The sequence below is a fragment of the Megachile rotundata genome, chromosome 6, assembly GCF_050947335.1.
Source record: "Megachile rotundata isolate GNS110a chromosome 6, iyMegRotu1, whole genome shotgun sequence".
NCBI classification, from domain to species: domain Eukaryota; kingdom Metazoa; phylum Arthropoda; class Insecta; order Hymenoptera; family Megachilidae; genus Megachile; species Megachile rotundata.
The window spans coordinates 7507819-7528083 of record NC_134988.1 but is presented as its reverse complement, the minus strand read 5'-3'; the positions used below and the strand labels follow the sequence as shown (position 1 = coordinate 7528083).

At 31.1% G+C, this 20265-nt stretch overlaps 1 protein-coding gene across 1 annotated transcript; it reads left to right on the top strand.

The window, feature by feature from the left end:
- The first annotated feature begins 548 nt into the window (after positions 1-548).
- LOC100878973 (uncharacterized) lies at positions 549-19839 on the top strand. Its single transcript, XM_076532908.1, has 6 exons — positions 549-787; positions 8578-9184; positions 12209-12495; positions 14146-14436; positions 18016-18159; positions 18417-19839. Exons 2-6 carry the CDS (start codon positions 8905-8907, stop codon positions 18675-18677), a joined length of 1263 nt encoding a protein of 420 aa, XP_076389023.1. The 5' UTR covers positions 549-787; positions 8578-8904; the 3' UTR covers positions 18678-19839.
- The last annotated feature ends 426 nt before the right edge of the window (positions 19840-20265 follow it).

Below are 20265 nucleotides of genomic sequence, written 5' to 3'. Positions count from 1 at the left end.
CAAATTCCCAAACTCCCAAATTACCAAATTACCAAATTCCCACTCTCTCAAATTTCCAAACTCCCGAATTCCCAAATTCTCAAATTCCCAATCTCCCAAATTCCCAATCTCCCAAATTTCCAAATCCCAAATTCCCAAATTCCCAATCTCCCAAATTTCCAAATTCCTAAATTTCCCAATTCCAAATCTCCAAATTTCCGAACTCCAAATCCCCAAATTTCTCAATCTCGAATCCCAAAATTTCTTAATCTCAATTCCCCAAATCCTCCAATTGCAAATCCCTAAATTTCCCAACCCCAAATCCCCAAATCCAAAAACTCCCATTTCAAACCTTCCACTTCCCTCCAACCCCCAAAATTTTCAAATCCACCAAAATAGAAATTCGTGTCCCCCGTTATCCGCGAGCTGCCCACTATCCCATAGAAACTCATAGCTTCGGTAGAAGAGAAAGAGAGTAAGAGAAGTAGGGGTTCTATTCGCGTGTCGATACAAAGAAAGAGAGACGGAGAAAGGCCCGAGGAGAGTAGTCTCTCAACCTGTACCGCTCGGAAGACTTCAGTCACCGATCGGGTGTACGAACAGCCGGTCGTATCTTGCGTGCACAGAATCCTCGAGAACCACGATCTCTCTCTTTACTTCCGATTCTTTCGTTTCACCGTGTGTCACGAAGTTCGGTCAACCACGTAACACAGTGAGTGACATACGACTGGTGAAGTGTTACTTCGAACGGACGTTCGGTGTGATTACCACACACGGAAGAACAGTGACATGCAACGTTGACCTGCTGGTATGTTTATTCGCGATCCTTCCACGCTCTGCTGTATACACGATCTATCGCTGTTCGTTGATAAAGTTCACCGGTGAACGTGGAATGTACGCTTTATGTCTTTTAGAGGATATCTTCACCGAGGGATAATCTTCGTTATTTGTAATGTGCTGTTTTGAAATGGCTACTTAGCGATAATATTGTGAAATGGTTGATTTATTGAATTGCGGAGAGTAGCTTAAAGAGTTTTTTTTAGCGAATTTATGTGCTTGTGAAAGAAATCTGGGATGGAAGTTAGTAAAAATGAAGTAGAAATTGTTTTAAATAGAAGAAGTTTAAAATTGTTTAATAATATGGACAAGATTATAAAATGTAACAGAGAGTATTCTACAATTTTGTAGCAATATAGACATGTCCGTTGTAAAATAAAATGGTTTCTAAATGAATAAAGTTGTTGTAGATGAACTTGTTAAACTTTTTTTAATAATACAGGCAAATTAAAGTGAAATAGAAATCTAAAATAAAATTATAAAATGAAGTAGAGAATATTCACAAATTTTGTAGTAATATAGACATGTCAGTTGTAAAATAAAATAGTGTTTAAATAAATAAAATTGTTGTAGATGAATTTGTTAAAATTTTCATGAAAATTGTTCAAGTTAAGGCTTATCAAATTTTTTAACAAAATAGGCAAATTTAAGTGAAATGGAAATCTAAAATAAAATTATAAAATGAAGTAGAGAATATTCACAAATTTTGTAGTAATATAGACATGTCAGTTGTAAAATAAAATAGTGTTTATATAAATAAAATTGTTGTAGATGAACTTATCAAATTTATCATAAAAATTGTTCAAGTTAAAGCTTATTAAATTTTCTAACAAAACAGACAAATTGAAATGAAATGGAATTCTGAAATAAAGTTGTAAAATGAAATAGACAATATTCACAAATTTTGTATAGATATAGACAAGTTTCTTGTTAAATAAAATAGTGTTTACATAAATAAAATTATTATAGATGCGCTTGTCAAATACATGAAAATTGTTCAAGTTAAAACTTCAAAAATTTTGTAACAAAATAGACAGATTGAAATGAAATATAATTCTAGAGTAAAGTTATAAAATTACATGGACGAAAATTGTTATAAAAAAGTAAAATAAATAGTATCTAATAATTTTCTAATGAAATGGATAAATGTATGTAATGAAATAAAAATATAGATTTGACAAGATTCTTAAAATTAGAATACAAAGAAATAACAAATTTTGTAATGAAATAGATAAAATAATAAAATTAAATAGACAAAAGTTGTAGGTAAAATAAACAGTATCTAATAATTTTCTAATGAAATATAAATTAAATCTAATAAAATAGACAAAATTCTATATTGAATGAAACTTTAAAAAGGACAGTGAACAAACTTCTGAAACAGGTAAATATCTTAAAAATAAAATAAACAAACTTCAGAAATATTATAGTAAACTAAAAAGAAATTTGAAACTGACAAAATTCAAAGATTGAATAAAGAATCTTGTTAAAACTGAAATATATAAAATTGTAAAATAAAATAAACTTTTTATTGTAAATTAACAAAATCATGTTTTGATTGCATTTAAATCTAACAATCTTAAAAATTTGTAAAATAATATTTCTCTCTGGTAAAATCGATGTCTTGAAATATTTTCCTATTTTCTTGCAAATTTTAAAACAATATCCTAATACGAAATGGACAATTTTATTTTTAATATAATAAGAAATAATCCACGATAAATAATTTTATTCTTTATTAAAAAGTTGAAATACACTGTCACAAAATATAGTCCTTCATATATACAAATAATATATAAAAATAATATATAAAACAATATATAAAAATATACATTAACAATAAATATTTAGTAAAATACAGTATATTAATAATTTTAATATAATTAACTACTATTATATTAATTGCTATTACTTACTATTCATTACTATTCATTTAATATAATTAAATATAATTAAATTAATTACATTAACGTGACATTTGATATAATAGTTATAAACTACTATTAAATTAATTACAATGATATTTAATATAACAGTAATTAATCTTCACAACCAAACTTAATTAGTATCTATTTGATCCAACATCTTCATCAGACATAGTGAATTCTTTTCAATTTTCACTTATTCTAATCACAGCTCATTATCTTATTTAGTAGCCACTTCAAAACATCAAATAAAATTTGTTTCTCCAAGCGTCTAATTTTAGAAATTCCTTTTAAAACGTAATCTATCATTTATTCAAAAAAGAAGAAATGACGTTCAGTATTATAGGATCACAGAGATTATGTTTAGGATAGGATTGGAATTTTTATGCCGTATAAATAAATATGTAAGAAATTCGAAGAAAAAGAAAACATTGAATTATTCATTGGCACACCTGTTAGCGTAACTAGGATTTTTGTTTAGAGTGTGTCAGATGCTTTAGCTTTAGTAATAGTAGTGGTATAACACACCTGGCGGGAGTACATGGAATTTGAGTAAATGAAAACTCTAGAATTTAGGAATTTGGGAATTTAGAATTTAGGGATTTTGGAATTTTGGGATTTGAGGAATTTGGGGTTTGAGGATTTAGGGATTTGAAGATTTAGGGATTCGAGGATTTAGGGATTTGAGGATTTAGGGATTTGAGGATTTAGGGATTTGAGGATTTAGGGATTTGAGGATTTAGGGATTTGAGGATTTAGGGATTTGAGGATTTTGGGATTTGAGGATTTTGGGATTTTGAGATTTGAGGATTTTTAGATTTAGGGATTTTTGAATTTTGGAATTGAAAGATTTAGGGATATAGAAATTTAAGGATTTAGAAATATAGGGATATGGGGATATAGAGATATTGGGATTTTGGGATTTTGGGATCTTGGAATTTAGGAATTTAGGGATTTTGGGATTTGGAATTTAGGGATCTAGGAATTTGGGGATTTAGGAATTTTAGAATTTAGAGATATAGGAATTTTGGAATTTTGAAATTTAAGGGTTTGGGAATATAGAGATATTGGAATTTAGGGATTTTGGAATATAGAGGTCCTGGAATTTAGGGATTTGAGGATTTAAGAATATAGGGATTTTGGAACTTTGGAATTTAGAAATATGGGAATTTAGGAACTTAGAAGTGTAGCAGATTTAAGAATTCTGAATTTTGAAATTTAGGAATTTGGCAATTTGTGAATTTGTAAATTGAGAACTTGAGTATTGAACATTTGAGTATTGAGAATTTGGGTATTTGGGCATTTGAGAATTTTATCATTTGAGCATTTGTTAATTTGCAAATTTCAGTTCGATAAATTGTTCAAAATGTAGAAATAGACAAATTTGCAAAGATGCAAACTTATTTTGAAAATTCGGTAGTTATTAATTTTCAAATTTGACAATTCTAAATTTTAAGCTTCAAAACTATTAAATTTAAAAAATTCATAAATTCAAAAATATAAATATTCAGAAATGTAAAAATTTCAAATTTTAAAACAAGAAGTTTTTGTACTCAGAATTTTGAATAACATCCTAATTATTAAATTTGTAATAAACACAGAAATTCGAAGAATATCCTAATTACTATATTTATATCATTAAAAATATCTAAATTTCTACCATAAAATATCCATATACAAGCATAAACCTTATCCTGCTTACGTCAATGATGCACTTGACATATCCTATTCAGGAAGTTCCAACCTCCCTAAACATAAAGCATTTAACTTGTTGCTTTCGTCCATTGTTACTTTTGACCCAGGACTATCCTGCAATGTTCACTGCGTTTTATAAAAGAGTCCCGCTGCTCGTTTGTTCGCAATTCCTCGCGATATTCTTTTCCAACCTGCACAGAGATTCTTTTCCGGTCAGAAATTTACCGTACACGCTAGATTCATCTACCGTGAAAATCTGTGAAGCTTGTTAGTCTTCGCGATCATCTCTCTACATGATTTTAACGCGTTACGTGCCTCGAGATATTTCGAATTTACGATAAATGTTTAAACAAAACGGATTTGAAAATTGGATTATTCTCTTAACCTAGATATCCTCGTCATTCTTCCAGAAAGATGATCTTCAGATAAATTTAATTAATGCGTTCTAGTTAAATCTCGGTTGTAGGGATATGTTCTTTTTGTTTCCAAAAAATCTAAATTAAACTCATATATTTCGGTTGATTTTTAAGAAACTTAAATTGTTGATAGAGTTTGAAAGATAGAAAATTTATGATTCTACTCAGAGTTTAACACTAAACCGACATATAATGTGTACTTAATTTGAAATTAAATATGAAGTTAAAAAAATAAAGCAACAAACGACGAAACATAAATTAGTACACACATTTATTCTTTATCTTGATGAAACTCAATATTGACTTTAACGAATGTACTTTAATAAAATGTGCACCTTATAATAACAAACTTGTGGAGCGGTTTGGTAGTTTTAGTGTTAATCTTGGCCTACAACATCGAATCAGACTAGTGACGCACGTTATAGTTCATATGTAACAAAACTGAATCGTATTTGCGTAAAAATTGAGGTTTCAGTATGAAACTAATTGCAGTTTGTATAATTAAAGATTTCTAAATTGCAAAGTATGCCTTACGTTTCAATATTTTTTATTTATTGTAATACTACAGTAATAATTAGGCAGCTCTGACTGACGCACCTGTTGAAAACCTTGCAGGCTAAGGGGTGAACAAAATGACACGTATGGCAGGTTTACACGTATGTTGTGAAACTTAGAGTTTGATTCTTTGCTAGTGTTTAATCCTATGTCTAACGTGGCTCGACATCATACTTCTTTTGAATCTTATAATTATCTATATTATTATTTATTTACTACTTATAATAAAAGATGAATGTATTTGTTACATATTCATTGTTGCAATATATTTTAGGAGGAACCTCTTTCTTCATCTATTTTGTAAAGGAAGAAGTTGGTTGATAGAAGAAATTAAGAGGTGCATAGGGTTAATGAAGATGGTTTCAAGTTTCATTAATATTTCTAATACAAAATGGCTGCTTGCCAGTAACAATGGACTTCTGTTACGTTGTTACAGGATGATTTCGAAACGCAAGTATAGACTGATGGAATTAGCACTATTGGCACTGTCACATATCACTCATGACATTTCTATCATAAATATGGTAGAAACTATGACACAAAGTTATTGTTAATAAAAGAGTAAAAAATTAAATTTAATATAGGTCCATACTGGAATACATCAATAACCACTGATTATTTCTTTGCATCATTAACTGCATAGCTGTTTATCAGCCATTTTGTACTGAAAGTATTCATGACATTTTTCTTCTGTGGTTTTTTATAGACTTTTAGCTTTAAATTGACGTGCCACAAGTGCTGTTTTGTGACACTTTTCAGTCATGAATTTTATAAGAGGATTTATATTTTGAAATTGTCCAAGTGGTATGTGACAGTAATTGTTTGTTACAATTAACAATAATTCATTTTGTATGAAACATATTGATGGTGCATTTATATGGTTATTTTTGGTAGTTTTCAAGCTTTAAATTGATGTGCCACAAGTGCTGTTTTGTGATACTTTTCAGTCATGAATTGTTGTATCAAAAATTTTATGTTTCATAACTATTGAAGTATGTGACAGTTATTGTTTGCTACAATTAACAGTAATTCATTTTGTATGAAACATATTGATGGTGCATTTATATAGTTATTTTTGGTAGGTTTCAAGCTTTAAATTGATATGCCACAAGTGCTGTTTTGTGATACTTTTCAGTCATGAAATTTTGTCAAAACTTTTATGTTTTGATATCGTTGAGATAATGTGGAGTAATACTTGTTTGCTACAATTAGCAATAATCTATTTTATATTGCGAATATTGATGGATTCTTTGTATAGTTATTTTTGTCAGACTTTAAGCTTTAAATTGATATAGCATAAGTGCTATTTTGCGATACTTTTATGTCATGAAACTTTTCACAGAACTTTTAATGTTTCAAAATAATGTAAATGATATGCAACAGTAATTTCCTGTTATAATTAATAATTTTCTGTTTCGTGTTAAAGATATTTATGAAACGTTTACATAGTTGTGTGTGTTACATTTGAAGCTTAAAATTGATATATCATAAGCGTTATTTTATAAAGCTTTTATGTCATCAAATTGTGTCAGAGCTTTCATAGTTTCGAAATCAGCGAAATAATGCGAAGTATTGCTACAACTGATAATCGTCCATTTTGTATTAAGAATATTGAAGACACGTTTATATAATAATTTTCAACATGCATTGAACTGTAAATTGATATGCCACAACTGCCATTCTGTTACACTTTCACGTTATAAAAATATATCCGACTTCCTTCGGATATTTCGAAATCGGTTGTTTAATATGCAACGATCAACATTTGCTGTCACGTGTAGAATTAATAATTGGCGAATTAAATTTGATCAGTAGTTCAATTAATAAATTCGCATTTATTATAGCAGATTGAAATATAGTATTTACTTAAATAATATAGTGAGATAAAAAATAAAAAATGAATGTTTAATAAATGAAATGGTGAAATGATAAAATAATAGGATAGGAAAATAGTATTTGGTATAGTAGTATAATTAAATAGTAGAATTAATAGTATAATAGGAAAGAATATTATTATAATAGTAAGGGCAATATAGTAAAAATTATAGGATAGTAGTATAGTAATATAATAGAAAAGTAAAAGAATGAAATAGTAAAATTGCTTAATAGTAGAACAGGCGAATAACGAAATAGTGAAATAGTAAAATAGGAAAATAGGAAAATAGTAAATTAGTAAAATAGTAAATTAATAGAACAGTAAAATAGTACGAAAATAAAAGAATGAAATGATAAAATTGTAAAGTAATGAAATAGTAAAACAATAAAATAATAAATTAATAAAATGTCCATACAAAAATATCTATTCCTTCAAAAATATATTATACAAACAACACCCAAGCATTATTCACTCTAACAAAATACTATTATAATCATACTAATAAGTAAATAATATACTAATTTCAAAAGATGCTGTGATGTGCACTTATCAATTCGAATCACCATGTTCATGCCTGTAATGTCTGTGTAAAGTACAGTGGTGACTGGACTGAAAAAATGTTGTGGTTCGCGATGTGCAGCGACCTTGAAGTAACACGAACTCGTCCTTGTTTTGCGGACATTCTAGAGACATTCTGAAAGAACCAACTGTACTTTCGTGCGATTGTAAGCTCGTCGAACGAGATGCGCATGTCAGCACGATTCTTTTTACCGTAATACGACTTTTTCTCTGAAATCTTAACAGAATTTCTGTTCCATGGTTCTATTTGCAATTTGTTTAAAAAACAACTCGTGCACAAGTACATGACGAACGAACTTTAATTACTTTTATTTGAAAATGTTTTTCGATCTATTATTTATAGTACAGAATGTTACCTGTAACGCTACTCACGATTTTTCTCCCACTTGCAGCCACCCTACGAAAAAAAGTTTAGAATAATATTTACAAGGTATGAAGTGCACAATAGATTCACACCCTGCAAATATCGTTCTAAACTTTTTTTTGTAAGGTAGTTGCAAGTGGGAGAAAAATCGTGAGTAGTGTTACAGGTGACACCCTATATGTATAATATTAATTTACTGTGTAGGATATTATCGTACAGCAAAATATATTAAACACTGAAAAACATCCAAGATACATTGGTTCAAAGACTTCAATAAATAAGACAAAGCAAACGTATTTTACAAAATAAAAGTATTTTACAAACTCTAATTATTTCCTCTTCAATTTACAGATCAGTTGGATACATCAGACTGCGTCAACAAGATCAGCGATTACATCGTCAACTGACCTTCACCATAAAAAGCCTCGCTTCAAACTACTTAACAAAGTTTAATCCTCCAGAAAAATCATCTATAAATTTCTACAAGCTTAAACCACTCATATTGCAATTAATCTTTCGTATAAAAAAGTGCAGAAATCACAAATAACGCCTAAAGTGGCTTGGAAGACTAACTGAACAAAAAGGGAGCTTCATGATATACAAAACGTCGTTGGATGCAGAAGGAACAGGTGTACACAGTGAAGTATGAAAACGTGAAAGATTAAACAAAGAAGAAGCATGGAGACAGCTACGATCACCTTGGACTCGACGGTTAGAAGTCAGGACTCGAATAATTCGAAAAATTCAAAGGATTCGACGACGTCGGATTTGAAGCCGGAGAGTTGTTTAGAATCGAAACACTCGAAGGAGATCCTTATATCTGAGAAACAACAGCGACAGCAACAGCATCAGCCTCATACGCAGCAACAATATGAAAGTCGAGAGAAGATTAGGGCTTCTGAGGCCAAGGACGAGTTGAACCTCCTCATGTTTACGTCGTGTGGACAGTTACTACTTGGTGAGTTGATTTTATGAGTTCATCCTAGAGTTTGTAGTATCGAATGTGGACTTTTGATATGTGCTTAAGGTGTGTGAAAAAGGGAGAGGTATCAACCTTGTGTCAACCTTAAGTATCAACCTTGTAGTTTCAGAGATGTAAAAACTTTAAGTATAATTCATAGAATTCTGCCTATACGTAACACAAAGATCTCCTTTGTAGTAACTACCGTTCGTATTGCCCCAGACCTGAGTATCCACAGGGTGTCCCATATGTATAAAACACATTATTTTACAAACTGTAGCTCACGTTTACTTCAACCTTGTTCTACTTGTTCCACGTGCTGCATACGAACATGATTTTCATTTTTACTGGAAATAACAAGCTGTCGAAATATTCGCAAACAACTTTCTTACCGATACAAAGAATTTTACTTAAGTGTGGACCTATGACACAGTCACAAGCATAGCTATCTTCTGTTTGTGTACGATGAATTTGTGGATTTATACATATACGAATAGATAACATTTCAGTTCGTCTGCAAATATTGGACCACGGCATGATTAGGTTAGGTTATATTTTCTGGGGACGATCTCCCGCTTTAAAGCTCGGCGATAATTGCTTTGGAACATTGAAGTTATTTTATCTCGCTTACCAAGAATGCAAAATGTACTGTTCAATTAAAAGTTCATTAAACATTTTATTATTGTTAGTGATTCAAAGTAGTTTCTCAAGAAATTGAAAAATTGAGCGTCATTTTGTTATCTACTGGTGACACGTGAATGAAAATAAATGTACTATGTAGGTATTTGAAACTTATTGCGGAATTAGTCGTTTGAGGAAACCTGTTTGGTCTGAGTTAATCCAATTAATATCACCACATTTCATGATAAACGTGTTTATCACGCAATGTAGTCAAGTGTTAAAAAACGGAAATGTCAGGTTTAAGATTAATCGAACATGTTTTATTTTTTTCGACGGCAATTATTATTTAAATTAATGTATACATGGTATTTGCCGAAGGTTAATCGTTCTCCTTCATTCGTACAAGGACGATGGACCTTCGGATTTTAAAGGTGGTTTGCATAATGATAGATCATTTTATTATGGATCACGATTTTTTTCGAATTTTTATGACGTTCGATAAATATACTGCAGGCTGCAAGAAGGACAAGCTATTATAACATATATATTTAAATAAGTAAATTGAAATAATGTATAAAATGTATATGAATATAAATATGAATAAATGTAAAATAACAAGAAATGTAAAAAAAGGTTATTCAAATTTTTTTGTTCATACATAGAGTCTTACTAAAATGTTAATAAGTAATTGACTGTATTTGTACAAAGTAAATTTCTTAAAATTCCACAAATTTAATGAACAAACTTTCTTCGCGTTTCTACGATTTAAAGAAATTGCACCAAAGAAGGAAATAAGAAATTAATCATTTTACAGAAGCTCATCTTCAATTACAATACTACTTGAGAGACACGTATAAAATAGTAATAGCAGTTAATTCTAACACTGATTTCTACTTTCACGCAGTACTTTGATTGTCGTAGATTTCTGTAAATGAGAAACGAGTGAATTTCTATGACATGACCACTGAGCAGATATTTCTCTAAAGTGGCGAGAAATCAGCGTAAAAGTGAAAACATTGCACTTAGAAAGTTATTGCACTTGTGTAACTCTTTCCGTAGCTTGCAATCCTTTAAGAATCGCCATAACGCCATTATACGGGAATCTATAACATCAAAGTTATTTAATCATACTCATTTTTAGATCAGAAGTTGTAACTGACTTTCTAATACCATGATTGATATCCTACAAATTTTCTTTTAGTTATTTATTTATAGTTGCATCAACCTCTCATGGGTTATTAGTGATTCAGAGTATGTTTACAGCTTAGATGCTTTGTCGTACAGTTTATAGTACAGTTTAGATGCTTTGAGGTAATGTAACATGTTTTTAGTCTATTTGTCGTCTTCTAATTTGTACTTCAGAGATGGTCTTATATTGAATCGCAGTTACTTGTGTTAATGCAAATTATTTTGTTTCATGATGATCAAACAATAAGCATATAATGTTGTAATTTTATTATATTTATTATTGTATGAAGACCTGTAAATTTGATCATAGTTAATATCACATTCCCATAATAATATAGTAATAACACTATAAACAATAACATTACATTCTTATAATAATATAAATGTAACATTATAACTAATAATACAGTGATGATTCGATATAAATGAAAATGGCCTATATGTAGTAACAACATTATAATCAATAATATTACATTCCTATAATAATATAATTGTAACATCATAACTAATAATACAGTGATGATTCGACATAAGTGAAAATGACCTATAGTAATAATACTATAATTAATAACATTACATTCCTATAATAATACAATTGTAACATTATAACTAGTAACACAGTAATGATTCGATATAAATGGAAATGACCATGATATTTTTATTAACATATTACTCGATTTACAGAAGAGGAAATGTGAAGTACTTAGCTTTTGACTTTGGTAGTGTAACCATTATTTGATTCCGAAGAGATTACTGAATGCAAACACGCGACTAGAATGTAAGAAAAATACACTTTATTTAATTACATGTTCAAAATGTATGCCGCCTTCCATCGCGTAACATTCCGGTCTTTTACTTCACATTTCCACTTCTGTAAATCGAGTAATATGTTAATAAAAATATCATGTAATATGTGTTTTGAATACGTCTCGATGTCCTCTAAAGCTATGAATAAAAAAAATGTATGTTCCTATTTAAAAAACCCAAGGTGACCTTGACTTTGCCAGAAGAACAAACTGTTTTCAAAATTTGCATTACTAATATCTATTGTCCACTTCATACCCTGCAAATATTGTTCTAAACTCTTTTTCGTAAGGTGGCTGCAAGTGGGAAAAAAATCGTGAGTAACGTTACAGGTAACACCCTATATACATCCTGTATACCCTTGTATTTATTATTAGAAATTATAACATAGTAACTAATGTTTCACAGGTATAGTACTGATAGTATTCGGTATACTGGTACTGGTTCACGGAGCAGCATTGGGGGGCACCGGCGCTGGACTGTGGGCAGGAATGGGCGCCCTTGTCGCCGGGGCATTGGGTGTCGTCGCGACGCTCGCGACGTCCTCCAGCAAAAGGAATTCCAGCTTTTCAACGGCTCACCTTGCGGCCAGTCTGATCGCCCTTGCCCTTTCGAATATGGCCACGATCACAGCCTTGACCGCCATCGTTAGGGACTCCCAGAGGACACCGGAAGTGACCTTGCTCACTGTTCCGGTACGTATTGTTCCGCACTTTCACCCACTTGTTTTTCTTCTTCGCTTATCGATATTCGGATCTCGATGCATTCGTATTGCTATCACTTTCTTTTTCTTTCATTTCGCGCCTTTTACGTTGCGAAATTTTAGCGCGTGTCGTTAATATTAACTGTCGGAATTGCGGTATTTAGAAATCGTTGAGTGGAATTTATTATACTTGTTGAGGAAGCGGATGCGCGATCTTATTTTTGGTGGAATCTCTCTTTTACTGAATTATGATATTCGTAGAATTTATGAATTTAAACATTTTTTAAATTGTAATATTTGTAGATTTATTAATCAGAAATCAAGGAGTAATATATTCTCTTCCCCCACATCACCATTTTCTTTAAATAACCGTACCATCGCTGTGGTACCTTTCCAAACTGTTCAGCTTTCATATAAAATACCTTTCCATATCACCAACAATGTTATAAATATTCATGAGGACTGGTTTAATCGGGCCACCCTGTATATGCTTGCATTCTCTCTTCATTTTGTTTCAAATTGGTAACGTTATTCACCGATAGTTCCCATGATACTGGAAATCGTTAATCGGTACATACTCCAATTAGTCGGTGACAATGTTGGCCCCGTTTCGTTTTTTCGGGCTGTTCCCGTCTGCTGGTCGCATCGATGTGGACTGGCCAAAAGAGGGCCGATAAAACCGTTTAACCAGCAGAGAAAGTTCCCGATGCCAAAACGCGGTCAGGGCGCATTTCTTTCAAGGAAATTTCACACATTACCTTGCTTCTGAACTCTAATGGAATGTGCCTCTTCGGTCGATGATCCTTTGCGATACTGTTACGTTTATGGTATCATAAAAACTCGTAGTGTGCTCCGACTTTAATGGCATTATAATCATAATTAGAGCTGTTATAAACTATCCCAGTAACTAGAGTATAAACTGCTTGAAAATCAAGTAGTAAGTAGGAATATTAGTGTTTAAGTATCTTCAATGTTATAATAAAACTTTCTCTGATAAATCTAGAGCAAAAATAAAACTACTTACATTTGGTATTATTCATTGTTTTAGATTGATTGATTGGTTGATTTTATTTGGGCCTCGACTGCTAAGATCATTGAGCCATCATTGTTTTAGATATTTAATATTTCATGCGAATGGAAGATGTAGCAATTTTACTTTTGTTGTAACAGCTGTGATAGGTTCTTAGTAAAGAAGAAAAGTATAGTATAGCAATATAATATACAAGAACAATAGTATAGTAGAATAGCAGTATAGTAAAATAGTGGAATAGCAGAACAATAATAAAGTACCATAATTGTAAAATTGTATAGTAGCGTTGTGAAATAGTACAATACTGAAGTAGTAAAATAATATAATAGTAGATTAGTGACAGTAAAATAATGGAACAGTAGTAATAATAATATATATAATATATAATATTATATTATTATATACACTACAATATATATAATAATAAAATAGTGTAATAGCGTTGCAATAATAAAGTAAAATACTAGAACAATAATACAGTAAAAGAGTGGAATAACAAAATAATGCAAAATAGTACCCTAGTATAATAATATAATAAAAAAATAGTAAATTAATAGAATAGTAAAATAGTACAAATGAATAATACTTAACCTAACTAAACCATTATTACAGGGTGAAGAGGGCAACCTAGACGTAGAGAGTGACTGGGGTGGTCTGCTCGCCAGTATAGGACTACTGGTCACCAGCGTGGCTGAACTGTTGGTCTCCGGCTACAGCTGCCTAACCTTAACCCCCAAATTATGCGGATGTCTTAGGACCAGCAACGGCGACGATGGAAACGTTGACGGTCGACTAAAAACCCGCAACATGGTGCATCAGTGGGTCACGGCCCAAAACCACGTGCCTAAGAGTCAACCGATTTATGTGGTGCAGCCGATGCTACCCATGCACCCGATGATCCAGGTGAGAAATCCTCTCCCACAACCCTTTCTTCGTTGCTCACGCTCGACCTCTGGCAACAAGAGGTAGGGATAGGTCAGTGACACGCGAGCTAGAAAGTTCAGACGGCGGGCATCGAGAGAAACTCGTCGAATGACTGCTCCAGGCGATTTCTGTGCCTACATTTCGGAGATGCACGAGCTCAGGTGTGCAGGTGTTTCTGGGTCAGGAGGATAAGCTTCGTTGGGCCAGTGTACACGGCAGACTCCCTCTTAATTCTTTGCTGATTGATGGGTCTGTAGTATAAGTACTACAGACCCATGAATTTGATAAGTCAAATTCAAGTTGTGTTTTGACAAGTTATTTCAATTGTGTTTAAAATATCAAAACATATAAACTGTATGTTAAAGTTATGACAAGTCATTTCCATTATATTTAAAATACCAGAACATACAAACTGTATGTTGAAGTTATATTTTAACAAGTTATTTCAATTGTGTTTAAAATATCAGAACATACAAACTGTATTTTTTATCTGGGTAATAGTTCAGAAGGTACCAGCTGCATTTTTATATCTTATAATAGATCAGAACATACAAAGTACACTTTTAATTCAGGTTACGCTAAAATTAACTTAATTTGAAATAATATGTATGTTATGGTTATGAACATATAAGTTGTATTTATGATGCAAGTTGTGTTATTAATTCAGTTTGATTTAATATATATGAAACAGTTTTTAAATGAAACAGCTATTGTTTTTATTCATTTGATCACTAGATAATCTTTGTCTGCTAAAAAAATGTGTAATACTTCAAACTAATTTGCTGATATTCTGTCAATTTTTCCAGATTTATGTTAGTTCTCACAATGCAGATCTGTGGAAAGAATATTGATGCACTAGATAAGTTCTCTTCCTTAGGATATTTGAATACAATAAATCATGTGATTATGGTTTATTAGAATCTTAATGTTCTATTTAACTGTAAAATGTCTGTCTGTGTATACAGGGTGTCCCGCAATTAGTGTAGGACCCGAAAAGGGGTGGTAGGTGGGGCGATTCTGAACAACTTTTTCCTTTGCCAAAATATTGGTTGAGGCTCCATTTTCGAGTTATTAGCAAAAAACACTGACCAATGAGAGCGCGCATAGACCGGGTGCGCGAAAGCGTGAGCAAAAGCTTCGAATATGACGGCCGATCGTCGTCGTGAACAAATGTATTGATACTGTCGGTATAACGTCGGTATAACGTCGGAATAACGTCGGTATAATAGAAAGCTGTTAGATGAAAGTTACGTTGAATAATGAATAAAAAAATCTGGATTATTGTTGAATTATCATTCATTCATGAATAAGAAATAACAAAATTAGTCTCTACTCACGTAATCAAAGTAAATCGAATTTATTCGATACGTTTATTCGTTATGGCAAAGAAATAATGGATAAAATATGGAAAATTATTTTCGTTCGATATTGTGATGATGAAAAAGAACAAATTCTCATTTTTAAAAAATTAAATAACTTTTCTATTCAACAAATAAAAATTTGAATTGAATAATTAATAAATTTAAATGTAACTCAACCATTGAACCGCAAATAATCACGATGAAAATGCATCTCTGTCACTGGGTCGATCCACCGATCCTTACTGTTCTCATAAATAATAGAAATTCTGAAAAAACTCTCAAGAAACTTCACTGTCACCTATCACTGTCATCTCTCATTATTAGTTTTCATTGTCACTTTTTTCTGTCATTTTTCACTAATTTTCACTAATTTTCACTGTGAGTTCAACACATAAATACGACGAATGAAAACACATAAACGAATATTCAGAAATAATTTAAACTATATTATCTTGAAAGCAAGAAAACAGAATTTTTGATTAAAAACAACGATACATTTTATTTCAACACGTATCTTTCGACAATAAACGATGACTGTCGATCGACGCTGCAGTCGTTCAACAGATCATCGTTGCATGGCAACCGTTCGCGACGTATGCCTCGCGATCGAGAACGAAACCGCGATCCGTGGCCAGTCTAACAATGTCTTCTAATAAAATACAATATAATATCGATTCCTCAATTCGGATACCTTATAATGAGAATATAGCGTATCGTTAAACATACATATCTATGAATAATCGTTCACGCGTTTTCATTCGGTCCGTTTACCGGTCGTGCTTATGTTGTGCAATTATTAGAAATTATTAGAAAGAGACAGTGAAATAAATTGAGAGTTCATTGACCCTGCCAGGATATCAGCTGTTGATGCTCTGATCGGTGGATCTACCCGGTGACATAAATATTTTTTATCGAAGCTAGTTTTTTCATGAATCAATGGGTAAGTTTTATTTAAGTTGTTTCCATATTTTTAAAATTATACGTACGCAGCAATTGATTTATTTCACTTCAATGAGGTACTGCATTAGATATTTTATTCCAATTTTATCCCATTTCGTAGGGAAGGTACTCATTCGTTTTAAAACGTGAATTTATTCATTTGCTTCATTAGAATAATCGACAGAATGAATTTTCGTAAATTTATTCTTTTTCCTTTTTGAAGGCTTAAAATAAATACAAGATACTTGGTCTGGGTAAACAACAACTAATTGGTTTATCTCCTATTCACGAATTACGAAGAACTTAATATTATTCTTAACTTCTTAATTCATTATTCAATTTAACTTTCACCTAATAGCTTCCTGTTATACCGACGATATACCGACGTTATACCGACGTTATACCGACGGTATCGATACGTTTGTTCACGACGACGATCGGCCGTCATATTCGAAGCTGTCGCTCACGCTTTCGCGCGCCCGGTCTATGCACACTCTCATTGGTCAGTGTTTTTTGCTAATAACTCGAAAATGGAGCCTCAACCAATATTTTGGCAAAGGAAAAAGTTGTTCAGAATTGCCCCACCTACCACCCCTTTTCGGGTCCTACACTAATTGCGGGACACCCTGTATATTCTTTTAAATAGACTAGTATTGTTCTTACATAAGCATTTTATTATTTAACTACTTAACTGTTCCAGTGTATTAAGTTTCAAATGACATCTTATATCATTAGTAACAGTAACACCATTCAGAATTAATCTTGTGTTTTCTTTTGTCAATTATTTTATTACATTACATCCAAAACATTAATCACATGATAGCAGTCAGTATATTAATTAACGAAAATAAACATGTCATTCAATGCATGAGCAAATAGTCGAGCTGTAGTGTATGTGTATATTTTCCTTTAACCAGCATGCATTTCTAAAAACATGATTTATGAATTCAACTCATGACTCATAATAAGATAATGAGATAATAGAAAAGGAAGAACAGGTCTGCTAAGCACGAAAAACCTGACTAATACAGACATTTTATTGCAACTCTCATGATGGTTCATAAAAAAAAACTTGAAATGCCAAATGGCCTTTTCAGACAAATAACGGTTAATTTTACCATATGGTGCCATTTTGCTCATCACAAAACACATAGTAACTGGTTAAACGTTAATGTACCAAAATAGAGAAGTTTTTAGAATTTGTCTCTTGTCAGAGAATAGTTTCTTTATAAACACAATACGTGCTTGCTTGTTGTAGCCCCCTTATGGAATGCCTGGCGCTCCTGCTAAGTTTCCTGGAGGATTCATGCCTGCTGGACCTATGCCAATAGCTGCTTCCCCTTATGGTGCTGTTCCTATGCTTCCACACATGACATATGGTGGACGTCCTCCATCGCAAATGGTAAGTTTCTTACCCACCATCCTATGTAACTATAAGATTAATCCTGAGACATACAGTATTACCTTTCTGAGTGGTTAATCTCTATCATTATACAGCATTTGAAAAACTTTACTATGTTTATCATGTTAAATCTCTTTCTATAAGTAAACTGTAGCATGACATTTACTATTATACGAAGCATTTAATTTAAACTGATATTTAAATCATTTATAGACTGGTTATGTTGTACAATGAAATGTGATAATATTTAATTGTAGATTCGACCAAAGCAGAGACGTCATCCAAGTGTGGAACATGAAGACACTATGGAGAGAAAGAAACAAACCACTGAAGGGAAGGCAGAACATCCAAAGAGAATGTCCTCGATAGGAGAAGACCAAGTAGATCTAGCTCAAACATACACAGGATTAGATAAAAAAATCTCAGAAGAGTTCATCTCGATTGCCATGGATCCTGAAAGAAAGTCAAAAGCTTCTAGTAGTCATGATAGTGATATTGTCACCCCGAAAACCAGCTAAATGCACAATGATGAAACTATTTTTTAATGTATATGTTACTACTCAATGTACAGAATTTTGCGTATGGCTTTAAATCGAAAAGGAAAGTTATTTAGTTGTTTAATTGTCGATGCTTCCAGTATTCGTTGAACTTCACTTTTGTTTTGTTATTCTTCAAAGCCATTGAAGCATATCACCTTGCATGTTGAATGTATGCGTGTTACTTTATTATGAGTATTCTTTGGTATATACTGAGAGATCATTATAGATATTAATGAACTACTGATTCTTATTAAAACATGATCTATATCAAAAGCAAAATAGGTACATGTATTGCTAATTTTAAAAGAGTGACTATGTACTATAAATAATGTTTTAAAGATTAGTCAATTTATTTATTTGTTATAGTATTTTATAGCAATTGCTATGTATCTTAACAAATGCAGAAAGTATACCCGCAGAAAAAGATTCAGGCTATGAAGGGTTAATAATTTTATATGTATATTTGTTATGTAAAAGTTCCAAAGGGAAATTATAATTTTAATACTCGACTTTACATAATATAGGTCCATTCTTACTGAACTAAAATTTAACAGCTTCATGTTAAAAAATAAGAAAGGAAAATTAATATCGTAACTCACTACTTAATAGTTGAGAGAATATTCATAATCTTTTAAATTGCCAAAGCTGCTACTTATTCTTTTAGTATATAATTCTTTCACACAGTAAATTTTTAGGAATATTGTTAGTTACAAGAGTTTATGTTTATATTTTTGCTAAATTTGTAAAATATGTAGAAAATCAACAGTCGCATTTTCAAGTCAGTTATATTACTTACAAATTAATAATAATATCTAATTAAGAAATATTATTTTCTTCAACACTAATATGTATATATTATACTTAATTGAAATCGGGACAATCCAATTTAAGATTCATATGAATGAAAATACTCATAAGTATTATAAAAATTTCTTTAAAAAATTGTAGCTTATATCTTACAGTAAAAATTATTTCTTTCTTTTATCAAATGGCCTGTAAAGTACTATAAACGATGCTAATTTTATCTCGCCATTCCATTGTATAGCCATAATTTAAAAAAAATTGATTCGACACTGATTTTATTGTGTACATATTATGTGTAACATGTATTAATACAAATAAATAAATATTTATAATGAGACCTGTTATCTGGGTATAATTTTTATTAACAAATAGTTACACAAGATACGATGTACTCACTTCAATACTTAACATTTTATTAACTAAATATAAGTATATTGAAGTATAATACATATATGTACGTACTGAATTTATTGAAACTACTTATAATTATATATAATCGCCTATAGTATACCTCAAGGATGTTATACATATAATTCGTATATACATTATATACAAAATATAAAAATATTGAACATTTTTCAATAATAATTCTGTTCATGATAACAACTACTACTATTTCTATAACAAAGTATATAAAAACTCGTGTAAAACTATCACAATTATTGGAATTCAACATTTGATGCATTAATATATTAATGTCATAATAAACATTTCTGTAAACCATTAAGTAAATTAATAACGTACTGAAAAAAATTAAAGTACT